This window comes from Vicugna pacos, chromosome 4, assembly GCF_048564905.1.
Source record: "Vicugna pacos chromosome 4, VicPac4, whole genome shotgun sequence".
NCBI classification, from domain to species: domain Eukaryota; kingdom Metazoa; phylum Chordata; class Mammalia; order Artiodactyla; family Camelidae; genus Vicugna; species Vicugna pacos.
Genome location: NC_132990.1, coordinates 61,174,526 through 61,187,161, shown reverse-complemented (window position 1 = coordinate 61,187,161; position 12,636 = coordinate 61,174,526). Strand labels below are relative to the sequence as shown.

At 38.1% G+C, this 12,636-nt stretch overlaps 2 protein-coding genes across 4 annotated transcripts in view; one reads left to right on the top strand and one right to left on the bottom strand.

The window, feature by feature from the left end:
- Positions 1-12,636, bottom strand: part of SLC31A2 (solute carrier family 31 member 2) — a 445,176-nt gene that overhangs the window by 54,636 nt on the left and 377,904 nt on the right. The gene's annotated exons all lie outside the window — the stretch shown is intronic.
- The window catches only part of ZFP37 (ZFP37 zinc finger protein), a 35,598-nt gene that overhangs the window by 2,216 nt on the left and 20,746 nt on the right, over positions 1-12,636 (top strand). For 2 of the 3 annotated variants that reach the window (XM_072959931.1, XM_031677141.2), the window contains exons 2-4: positions 1,722-1,848; positions 2,155-2,292; positions 6,795-9,581. In XM_072959931.1, the coding sequence (XP_072816032.1) occupies positions 1,749-1,848; positions 2,155-2,292; positions 6,795-8,305 (1,749 nt within the window). In that variant the 5' untranslated portion in view covers positions 1,722-1,748 and the 3' untranslated portion in view covers positions 8,306-9,581. Of the gene's footprint in view, positions 1-1,721; positions 1,849-2,154; positions 2,293-6,794 lie in introns of those variants that run through there. The other variant, XM_072959930.1, reaches the window with a different exon arrangement.

Below are 12,636 nucleotides of genomic sequence, written 5' to 3'. Positions count from 1 at the left end.
TGACTTTACCAGGAGAGGACTCTTGGAGACTTGTGCCTGGTTTCTTCTGGACGTCACCTCATGTACCTTTTTCTTTCGCTGATTTTGCTTTGTATTCTTTTGCTGTACTAAACCATAGCTGTGAGCACAACCATATGCAGAATCCTTCTAGTGAATCAAAAAACCAGATGGTTAAAGGGTTAAAGCCTGGTAATACTCCATAAACAAGAGAGGGGTTTTTGAAGGATGATTGAAAAATGGTTGAAAGTAATCATTTACCTCATCTTCAGACCCTGAGGTACATGGGTCATTGATGGGGGCAGGCAGACAACCCCTGCTGGGGGCCACCGTAAAGGAGCAGAATCCTCAGGAGACAGAGCAAGCAGGCAAGGGGAATGGCTAGAGAGGGTGAGGGTGTAGTGGGTTTACTGGTAGTGATTCGAGTTTCTGTAAAGCCACTGTTTGAGAGCTCTCTTGCTGTCAGTGATTGGGGATTGATAAGATTTGGAGTCATATCAGAGGGAGAGATTGCTGCGTTCCACTGGTATCAATAGTTGAGGAACCTGTAGGAATATGTGATGGGAGTGTCTGTGGGGCCAAGTGATTGGGGAGATCTGTTGCTGTTAGTGATTGGGAAGTTTGCTGGGATCAGTCATTTTGGAATTATGGATTTAGGGATTAGGGAGGGCCATACTCACTCAGTGACTGGGCGGCCAGTGACGAGGCGGGTTACAGGAGTCAGTGACTAGAAGTTTGTGAAGGTAGAGACTGGTGACATACACAGCTAATTGACTGGTGGTCTGTGGATATAAGGGGTGATCTTTAAATGTTAAACAAATGTATTTGAATGTATATTTGTTTGTTTCAGAATTCTCTAATAGCTGCCTAATGAGGAGAATTTTAACATGCTTTAATTTCTCCCCTGTCCCCCACCAGTTATGTTTCTCCTTATTTTTCTGACATCAAACCTCTTGATTTTAAGGATACTTTTATAACAATTGCACAAGAACATCACCAAGTTACTTGGATGTAACTAGACATTTTACTGGTTTTAGTATTCATAGCTTTCTTGTATTTGGTCTTTCCTAATCTTGAAATCTTCTTTCTGATCCAATTTTCTTTCTTTTAAAAATCATTCCTTTTCTTCTCCTCTTTCTCCTCTTCCTCCCACTGCATCCCAAGGTTTCTCCCTCCCTCCTTCTCTTTATTTTTAAAGTACATTAGATGATATATTTTCTGTATCCTTACATGCCTAAAATACCTTATTTTTGCTTCCAAACATAGATTTTTTTTGACTGATTATAAAAATCGAGGGTCTCAATTCTTCTACCTCAGAACTCTATAAACACTACTCCATAGTCTTTTGCTACAGAAGGAAAGATGAAGACTGATTTTGTTTCTTTTCTTTTCTTTTTTCTTGCTTTTTTTTGGTAATTGTCTTTCCTATAATTGTACAGTTTTTTTTTTGAATAACCATAGACCGAGTGGCTTATCACACAGCTCATCACACGGTTTCAACAGCGAATTTATGGGGGACACAAACATTCAGTCCATAACAGGGACATTTCTTAATACGATTTTTGTTTCTCAAAAATAAAAATGCAAAATTGGGTGAAAGATAAGCACCCTTTGTGACATGATCAACATTGAATGGTCAAGGTGAAAACAAGCCATAATTATCTTGTACAGCTCTCTCACAAATGTGGATAACAGTAGACTGAACTAGAAATATGCTATTACAGGGATCGGTAACATTCAAAGATGTGACTATGGCCTTTACCAAGAAGGAATGGGAGCAACTAGATCCTGCTCAGAGGAGCCTGTACAAGGATGTGATGCTGGAGAATTACAGCAACCTAGCCTCGATGGGTAAGGGCAATTTCTTCGTAAGTTGAAATGTACCTACTGTGATACCTTCTCTCCCAAGTCCTTGGTAAGTTTATCCTTGATTTTTATAGTCAGAGCATTTTCATCCCTTTTAGGTACTAGGCAGAATACTTGTGCCTCTGCCTGTAAGATGGAAGGTCTGCTCAGATGGGGTACGTGGGCTTCTGCACTGCGAAATTTCAGAAGCCGTGTTCTTTCATCCTTTAAAACCACTGAAGCACAAATGTTAGTGCTTGATTTCTGGGATGTTTGTTGTTCTAACACTTGATTTCCACTGTTTCTCATAAGTAGGGTATCAAGCTCTCAAACCAGACATGATCTGCAAGTTGGAAAAAGGAGAAGGGCTGTGGTTGGGGAAGGGGAAAAGCCCCACACGAGGTGGTCTGAGTGAAACAGCAAGACCCAAGCAAATGGGAGCCAGCGGAAGTAAGTTCCTGGTTTCTTGGTGGTGACTTAGGAATTTTCAAAGAATAATTTATTCTTCAATGCCTCTTAAAGACTCTAGACCCTTCTTTCTTGACCAGGAAATAGCAGTAGAAAAATATCAAAATCTCCTACAGGAAGAGGAGTTCAAATTACAAAGATTCTCTAACCTTGGAGATTCTCATATTTCTTCCTTCTGTGAACCTGTCCACATGAGAGGTTCTCATATGAAGGCCACTATAGTCATGAACCCGTGTTACTTACGGGAGTTTGCGTATACCACTTGTATCAGTCAGTTTAGGCTAAGTTATCCCCATGAAGGAATGACCCCAAAATGTTAGTGGCCTACAAACAAGAAATGTTTGTTTCTTGCTTAAACTGCAGCCCTTTTCCACATTACCTTTTAGACCTACATTGAAAGAGCAGTCCCTATTTGGCAAATTATGGTCTCATTACAGAGGGAAAGAAGAGGGAGTGGAACTTGATGACTACATGCTGACTTCAAAGTCACTGATTGGGTGTGGTAGATATCTCCTACTGCTTACATTTTCTTGGTTGGTTGGTCAGAGATGGGATCATCTGGCCACTCCCAAATTCAGCTGGGTAGGAATGCATAATCCTTTCAAAGGGAAGATTCAAATGGCTATGCAGTGGGGCTGGGAGGTGTAATCTTTCCACAGGGAACAGTAATACAGTCTGCCATACCACTCAGGTTGTGATAAGAAAAAAGGTGAAAAACAGGGCTCTAACCTTGGGTACCAGACCATCAGATGCCCAACTGACCCTTCCATATAGCCATCCTTCCTCATCTGTGCTCTCTATTGCTCAGTTTTGAGAAAAAGCAGTGAACCCCCTTAGCTCTTCTCTTAGCTAATCCCATTCCTGCTTACCTCTCTAAAGCAGTGCTAGTAAAAATTATTCTCCCTTTTCCTAATGTCCTCAGTTTTTCTCCCTTCGTCCACCCACACCTTGAGACCCCATAGTATCAAATTCCTCCCCTTAGGTGCTCAGGCATTCTTAAATCTGTCCTCTTTCTAAATCTCTTGGCATGATGCTTCTGCCCCTCATTGCTTTCCATTTCTACCCTTTCACTCTGAGATGCTCTGGACCTGTAGTCTATACCACCCTCATTCTTTCCACTTTCTCCCTAACTCCTGCAGTCAAATCCCACAGAATTCATGCCTTTTAACTAACTTTCTGACTTTTCAGCCCTGCTTACCTTCCAGTGCAGATTGTAATAATTTTGATCAGCCTGAAATTCTTGCTCATCTAGCTTGAATTGTGCCACTTGAATCTGATTTTAACCTTTAAGTGTTTCTTTACCATTTATTTCACCAGATTCTCTTCCTTTTCACTTTGCTGAAGTATCCGTAAGATTTTGTCTTCTACTGTCTATTCCCTTTTTCTATTGTATTTCCCCTCAAAGGAATAATCTATTGTGCAAATACAAGCTATTTATTCTACACTGGTGATTTCCGAGATGAATTTATCTTATCCAGATAAATCTCTAATTCCTTTGTCTTCTGTTTTACCTGCTTATAGGACAGCTCATTATCAGAGTGTCAGAAATTGAAAGCTGTATCTTTCTTTGTAAATTAGAGCTTCCTTTCACCTTCCCTGTTGTTATCAGGGTCAGATTTTAGGCCTGTCTACCGTGGAGTTCCCATGAATCTTTGCTCTCTGCCTTCCCTCTTACTATCCTGATTCATCTGGACCTGGTTCATGGAACCAGCTCCTGGTTCATTTTTTCCCCCTCATTCTGACTGGTATCCCCCAAATCAGATTCATATCATTCCACACCTGAATTGCTCAAATTCTTAGGTAGATTTGTTAAATCCCCCCTTTTGTTTTTCAGAAAATAATTCATCTTAGATGTTGTCCCCAAAGATTAAAATATTCAGTTTTTATATGTCACTACAGTCCCCAAATTAGCAGAATGTTCACAATACCTTTTTAAGTTTCCTCTGACCCTGAATTTTCCAAACCTCCGTGAATATCTTGAGACCAGAGGGACCAGTCCTTCTAGGGACAAATGAAAAGACTTCATAGAATTTTTGATCCATCCATTAGTGGCTCCAGTTTTGGCTATCTTAACTTTTCTCGCTCATATTTGGTGTTATAACTGAAATATAATCCTGAGTCATTTAATACATACACCTTTGTCATTGCTACGATGACTATTCTTGTTTTAGGTTCTTGTATTGCACTTGGAGTTTCTTCAAGGAAGGGCTTCTCTATTTCATCTGGTGGTTTGCTGGGTCTAGTGAGCTTCATATTTTAGTTTCTGAAGTTACAGTCATTTTAGCTTAAAATTTGTGTTTTAGTTACTGTCTCAGATTCAGGACAAACTTATAGCCTTAATCACGTGCTCTACCAGACCCAGCTCTCCCCTAGTATTACGCTATTATACCAATTCACTAGTTCCGATTCTCCTCCCCTCCCTAACGGTGAATTTCTCTCGTGGTGTTTTATGTCTTTCCCTGCTGTCCAGTCAGTTGGGACCAGCCCAAACCATCATTATAAGAGGTTCTTATAATGCTAAACCTCAAGGGGAAATGTTTGAGTTTTGATCCCTTTCCTCCCAGAAGGGGATCCTCCCTCCTCCCTAGCATCCTTGGGGGAGGCAGCCTTTGTCTCGCTACATAAAAATTTCTATTACATTCTTTCTCCCAGGATGCTTGTGTCACTTAAAATTTCCTAAATGAAAAAGCAGCTGGTAACTCCACTTCTTCCTAGTATATTTGTACCACTATCTTATGTATACTTATAAAAATTGACCTTTTCTCCATGAGAACTAATCTCTTAAAACTTCTCCATAAAAATAATAGTATTTTCCAGGTACGTATTCAAGCGCCATTACTGTTTCCTGTTTGAGTCCAGTTTTCACTTTATCCATGTAATGTTCTTTTACTACCGAAGACAACTGTTCACTTTTTATCTCTTTCTTTCTGAGGTCATGGGGACTCATAGCTGCTTCTCTCTTTGAGTCTCCCATGTATATAGCTGAAAAAGGCCACCCCCGAAATGGTAGTCCCAGCTCCTAAGTTCTTAGGTTTTTACATATGTAGTGTTCATATCTAGCTAGCAGAAGTCTTTAAGTTTTAATTTTAAGTCCTTAGCAGAGAGAATATTGTTGGATTAGCTGGGGCCTGATGTTTACCACTGTCCAATCAATTGCTTTCAAACAGAAGTTGGATTGTATAGTGCACACATGGCTGCCTACATCTGTCAATGTGAGTGGTGGTCTCAGAGAAGCAAAGCATGGGTTGAGAAGATATCTCAAAATGTATAATTGTATCCTATGTAGAGGAAGGGGTGTGAGCAATCACTTAGAGTGGAGAATTCACTTAAAATTTATAATTGGCAATTAGAGTGACCTGACAGGAAGGGGTGCTCCATAGCAAACTGTTAGAAAACAAGTGTATATGTGCCCTGAACATCCAAGTGGCATGAAATTTGTTTGCCAGTCTCATTACTGTGAGTTTTATCCCATAGTAAAAACATCAGGGAACTCAGAGAAACTGAGGGGTGTTTTTAGTACAGGAAGGTCATTATTATATTGATCATGGGTGTCAGCAGAAAGTGCAGTGGAACATTATCATATCCTGCTTAATCCCTCAGTCACCTGGGAGCTGGGTGGTATTCTTTGGTGGACTTGACTTACCTTATTTTCCTCTATTTTGGATCTTGAGGGAGCAATAAGAAAATTTTACTTGAGCTATCCTAAGTAAATCCAGGAATTTATTATAAGGCCTCTTGTAATTAAAGGGCACATGCGTGAGCTGGAGACTAGAACCAGGCCTGGGAAGCCACTGGAATTCTGGTTATGCAAATGATCTCTTTGAGGACACATGATCTAACATCTTTGCTTTTCTGTGGATGTATGCTTCGTTCTTTGTACTGATGAACTTTCTATTTACGCGGGGAAAATATGACTTTATAGTATTTGTCTTACATCATTTTTAAATTTAGCACCCAGGAGAGACTAACTAGAGTCTAAGTTTTTAGGAGGCAGACTCCTATTGGACATCTTGGCTTGAGCCAGCTGTCTCCAACGATGACCATGGAGAGTTGGATCAATGTGGTACAGGCTGTGGGAGCCAAATGCTATGGGTGGATTGGCAGTTATTAAAGCTGGGCAGCTTGGGCTGAAGAGAGACCCCGAAAATGTCGACCTCAATCACAAGGTCTTTGAACTTCATCTGTTTTTATTCACTGCTCCTTGCGTGTGTTACATCTTCTATCCCAGGGTGCAAGTTTGTGTTTATCAACAGCTAAAGCTTTTTCTAAACAGTATTGCCAATTTTCTTTTCTTGTTTTTATTACAGCATTTTCCCCCTCAAGTCCAAAAGGACAGGGAAATTTTCACTTGATATTTCATTCACTTTAGGATACTAGGCTTGAATAAAGATTAAGCTCCACAACAGGACATTTCTTTATAAGCTATATTCCAAATTATGAGAGTGTGAAGACTCACAAGAGTGTCTCATTGAATTCCATTTTAGGAGAAGTCCAGCAAGATGATGACCACCTAAAGAACTACCAGGAATCTCAAAACAGACTCCTTAGGAAAGTTGCATGCAAACAAAAAACCCTGACTGAGGAAAAAGGCAATGAATGCAGTTCACTGGGGGAAAAAAATGTGAATACAAAACATGTTTCTTCAAAAAAAAAGCTTCTTAAATTTGATTCTCCTGGAAAGCATTTAGACTTACCTGGTCATGTAAGAAACTGTGCAGAAAAGAAACCTGATGTAGCTAAAAAGCACAGGATATCATTCAGCCAAAGTTTATCTGATACAAAGAAAGACAAAAATCAAACTGGAAAAAAACATGAGAAATTATCCAATCATAACTTATCTAATGGGCCTAACAAATTTCAAACTGGCAGAAAACATACTAAATTGGACATAATTCAGTCTGGAGAAAAACAGGAAAAATCATCAAGCCATAGCTCATCTCCTGTTAAGCATGATAAAGCTCAGGCTAAAGTGAAACCGTATGAATGCAATGAGTGTGGGAAGGTTCTCAGCCATAAGCAAGGACTTGTTGATCATCAGAGAATTCATACTGGGGAGAAACCTTATGAGTGTAATGAATGTGGGATAGCCTTCAGCCAAAAATCTCACCTCGTTGTACATCAGAGAACTCACACTGGAGAGAAACCTTATGAATGTATTCAGTGTGGCAAAGCCCACAGTCATAAACACGCCCTCACTGACCATCTGAGAGTTCATACTGGGGAAAAGCCGTATGAATGTACTGAATGTGGGAAAACCTTCAGACATAGCTCAAACCTTATTCAACATGTGAGATCTCATACAGGCGAGAAGCCCTATGAGTGTAAGGAATGTGGAAAGTCCTTTAGGTATAACTCATCTCTTACGGAACATGTGAGAACACATACAGGTGAAATTCCATATGAATGTAATGAATGTGGAAAAGCCTTTAAGTATAGCTCATCCCTTACCAAACATATGAGAATTCATACAGGTGAGAAACCCTTTGAATGTAATGATTGCGGGAAAGCTTTCAGCAAGAAGTCACATCTCATTATACATCAAAGAACTCATACTAAGGAGAAACCCTACACGTGTAATGAATGTGGAAAAGCCTTTGGACATAGTTCATCTCTTACTTACCATATGAGAACTCATACGGGTGAAAGTCCCTTTGAGTGTAATCAGTGTGGGAAGGCCTTCAAACAAATTGAAGGCCTTACTCAACATCAGAGAGTTCATAGTGGGGAGAAGCCCTATGAATGTAATGAATGTGGGAAGGCGTTTAGCCAAAAGTCACACCTCATTGTGCATCAGAGGACTCACACTGGGGAGAAACCCTATGAATGCAATGAATGTGGAAAAGCCTTCAATGCAAAGTCACAGCTTGTTATACATCAGAGATCCCACACTGGAGAGAAACCCTATGAATGTAATGAATGTGGAAAAGCCTTCAAACAAAATGCATCCCTTACTAAACATGTGAAAACGCATTCAGAAGAGAAATCGCATGCGTGAAATTAGTGTGGGAAATCTGAACTAAAGAGTTTATGTAACTTTAGAAGTATTCTGAATTTAAAGGATGTTAGAAAGCCTTTAACAAGAAGTCACACCTCATTACACATGAGAGAATTTGAAAATGAATCTTCACATAGAGGAAATGGATGGAGAGTTTAAATGATATTAAACCTTTCATAGAAAATATTGTTTTAAAAATCATTATTATAAATGATCTATATGTTCAGATTGAAATATATAGCTTTTAAAATTGTTAATAAATTGAGTAATCAGAGCACTAGAGAAACAAATTACATCTGCCGACAAAGTTCCCAAGTTGCTTGAGTGTTGTGTACTTAAGCATCATACAGGAGAACTGAATTTGCGTATCTCTTTATTGCCGTGTGTAAATGTGTGTGACCACTGGTGTGAGTTTCATCCTTGATGCTATCACACAGCTCTTTCTTAATGTCTTTGCTAGTTTCTACATCAGCAGAAAACTATAAAAGAGTTATTATTTATGTAAAAAATATTAACATCAAATTAAGAGAAAAATAAAGCAGCTGACGACACACAGGTGCTAGTAGGGAATGCTATCCAAGATACATTGTTGAGTGAAAAAAGCAGGTTTCTCAGCTATGTGTATAGTATGTTCCAAATTGTGTACAAAAGGGGGTGTGTGTGTGTGTGTGTGTGTGTACATATATTTGTATGTGAATAGATTGGTTTGAAAAAACACAGAAGAAACTGAGTGATTGCCATTGGGTGCAGGAGTTCAGGAATGGGGTCTGCAATAGGAGGGAAATCTCCTTTTTATTGTATACTGCTTAAATTTTTAAATAATGTACATATATTATTTTCAGAATTAAGATCCTTTTAATATGTATAAATCAACACTAACGAAAATTTTCATTGAACCCACTCCACAATGTTGTTTGACAAAGTAAAACGTTATGTCTGTTCCTGAATGAGCATATGTTGTTAAATTTGATACTGAATTCACAAAGGCTTTTCCTTTCAAATATGTTCTTTCATTAAAATAATGAATTACAGCTAAAACTCAGCACCATGTTTCTTCAGTTCGCCATATTTTTAAAGATTGTTGATGAATTGTGATTGCAGTTGAATGCAAGTGATTTTCTGAATAATCACTCCATCTTGTTTCATATCCAAAGTGCTTATACATGAATACCTCACTTTGGGATTTCAGATGTATTGCAACAAATGGCACTACTTCCTGTTCTTGCCCAATAGCAGACCTTGGTCATGGTCATTGCTTCTGAACAAATATGTGATTAAATGCCATCTTTGCAAACATTTCCCATTTCAGTGCCTGCCTTTCTGACCTCATTTTGGAGAATTAAAAGGTATAAATACTTAGAATGGAACTTGTGTGTGTGTGTGCACATGTGCACATGAATGCATTGAAAGATCAACTCATGGATATTATGCCCTTGTTATCAAGTAACTTATTTACTCTCAGGGGAAGAAAATGAACTGTGGAAGCTATAGCCATTAGTAATTTTTTACCCAATGAAAGTCTGCACTGTTCACAGAATGAATCATCACTGTCCAGAGCGGTAGAAAATCTGCACTTTTTAGAAGAATAAAACAGTTGCACGTTACGATTAGATTAAATTTCGTACACCTCTTGGAGAACCCATAGCCACACCTGGAACAGTCAAGAATATAGGTATGCCTGAACAGTAGAAATGAATGCTAAAAGCCATCCTATGCAGCAAGAAATGAATTCAAATTTAGCATCAGCGAATGAGGAAATGATGTCTAAAACTGACTGGAGGTGAACAATGAAAGAAAATAGACGTACGTAGGTGAGTCTAAATCAATGACACACAAGCTTTAACATGCACCAAATATGCCTGGAGGTCTTGTGAAAACAGTCTTTAGAAATGGGTCCCACCCACATGGTTTCTGATTTAGTAAGTCTGTGGTGGGGTCTGAGAATTTGCATTTTAAAGAAATTCCCAGAGAATGCTGATATGGCTGGTGTGGGGACCACATTTTGAGAATCACTTATCTGAATAATTGTTTACATAAATTTTGAAAACATTTACAAATGTTCCTGGATATTTCTTTAATATAAAGAAGAGGAAGGGGCATACATCCATAAAGTAAATTATTAAGCATTTTAAAACATTTATTTATTCAAGTAATATTGATCATCTACTATACATTGAGCACTAAGTCCTAGAGATATAGCAGTCAATGAAACAACAAGAAAAGAAAGCTTTTCCTTGGAGAGCATAATTCTAGAGTGGAAGACAGGCAATAAATCTAAATAAGTCACCCCTTGGTATCTACAGGGGATTGGTTCCAGGACCGGCCACAGATCTGTGGATGCTAAAGTTCTATAGTCGGCCCTCCACATCTGTGATTCCACATCTCAGGAGTCAACCAACCATGAACTGTGCAGTACTGAATATTTTTATTGAAAAAAATCCATGTGTAATTGGACCTGCACAGTTCAATCTTACAGGGGTCCACTGTAATTAAAATGTAGATTATAACAAGGGTGGCAAGTGGTATGGCAAAAAACAAAGCAGGGAAGGGGATTGCAATTGGAAGATAATGCAGTTTTAAATATGGTAGTAGCGGTGGTCGACTAAGCTTAGGCTCACTTAGGTGGTGACACAAGCAAAGACTTAAAGAGTGAGAAAAGAAGCAAGTCATGTGTCTATATGATGGAAGAGCATTCCAGACACATATCTTTTAGAATCTGAGGGTATGAGAAAAGAGAGAAAGATACTGATCTCCTCTGACACACAGAAGAGGAAAAATAAGAAAAATTTCTATTGAACCAATATTTTAAAAATAATTAGGTTTGCAAGAGATGTAGAAAACAAGATTTCTCATACACTGATTTTGGTCGTCAAGTTTGTATAACCGATTTAAATGTAAATCTGAGAGTATATGTCAGATCTTTAAAATGTCTTGCAGTCTCACTTCCAGGAATGTATTCTATGATATATAATTAGAGTGTCCTATTATTATTACAGAATACAGAGAAATGGATAAAACATAAGTTGCCAGTTAACTGATTAAATAAAGTATGACATCCTCATAAGATAGAACTTGGTGTGGTGGCAAGGGATAATTTGAGAGAAAACATGCAGGTTTTTTAACATGAAAAAACCACATGACTGAGTTCAGGGCAACAACAGCTACAGGAAAGTGAGAGGAGAATGCCCCAAAACAGAGATTCCAATAGTGAGAAACCCAAATTATGTAAATAAGCTCTGCCCAATTTCTGGCTGACCCCTGAACCATGCATGTATGGTACAGACTCCTAACCCTTTTGTCTTTTGAACTGAGCTTTCATTTGTGCTGCTGCCGTAGAGACAAAGTTTAAAGTTTGAGTTCAACCATGTTAATTATTTGATAGAACAAAAACATTAACACTCCTCCAAGGAATATAATGGAATCCAGAATTGCCACAACTTATCATTCATGATATCTAGGATACAAGAAAATTTACTTGACATTCAAATAATCAGGAAAATGTGATCCCATTTCATGAAAACAGACCATCAACCCAGAAACTGGAGTAAGCTGATGAAGGTATCAGTGTAGCTAATATAACTATGATTAATAAAATAAAATATGTTCACAATGAATGTTAAGATTTTTAACTCAAGCAAAGAAATAGAAACTACAAAGAAAAACCAAAAGAGATTTCTAGAACTGAAAAATCCCATGGCTGAAATTTAAAATTCACAGGATATGTTTATGAGCAGGATGTAATTATAGAGGAAAGAATCATTGAACTTGAAATAGATCAGTAGAAATGATCAAACAAGCAAGAGAAAATGATGAAAATACATTAACCTTGACATTTATTTAATTAAAAAAAAAAGTCTTGCATATTTGTAGATGAAGTCCCAAAAGGAGAATGAGGAAAGAATGGGACATATAAAATATTTGAAGATATAGTGGTTGACATTTCCTCAAGTTTGGTAGATGAAATAAACGTACTGAATTGAGAATCTCGGTGAACTCCAAGCAGGATAAATGGGAAGAAAACTATGATTAGGCACATCCTAGACAAGCTGTGGAACCTAAAGATAAAAATAAAATCTTAAAGCCAGGGGGGGAAATTGATTCATTATATGTAATAAAAAACAACTTTAATGATTGGTGACTTAGCATCAAAAACTGGAGGCCAGAAAATGGGAACAGTATTCTTAAAATGCTATAGAGAAAAAAAGCATTGAATCTCAAATCCTGTATCCAACAAAAATATCTGTTAAGAATGAAGATGAAATAATCCCTTTTTATATAAATAAATCAAGAGAATTTATCCCCAGAAGACCATAAAGTTCTTCAGGTTGAAG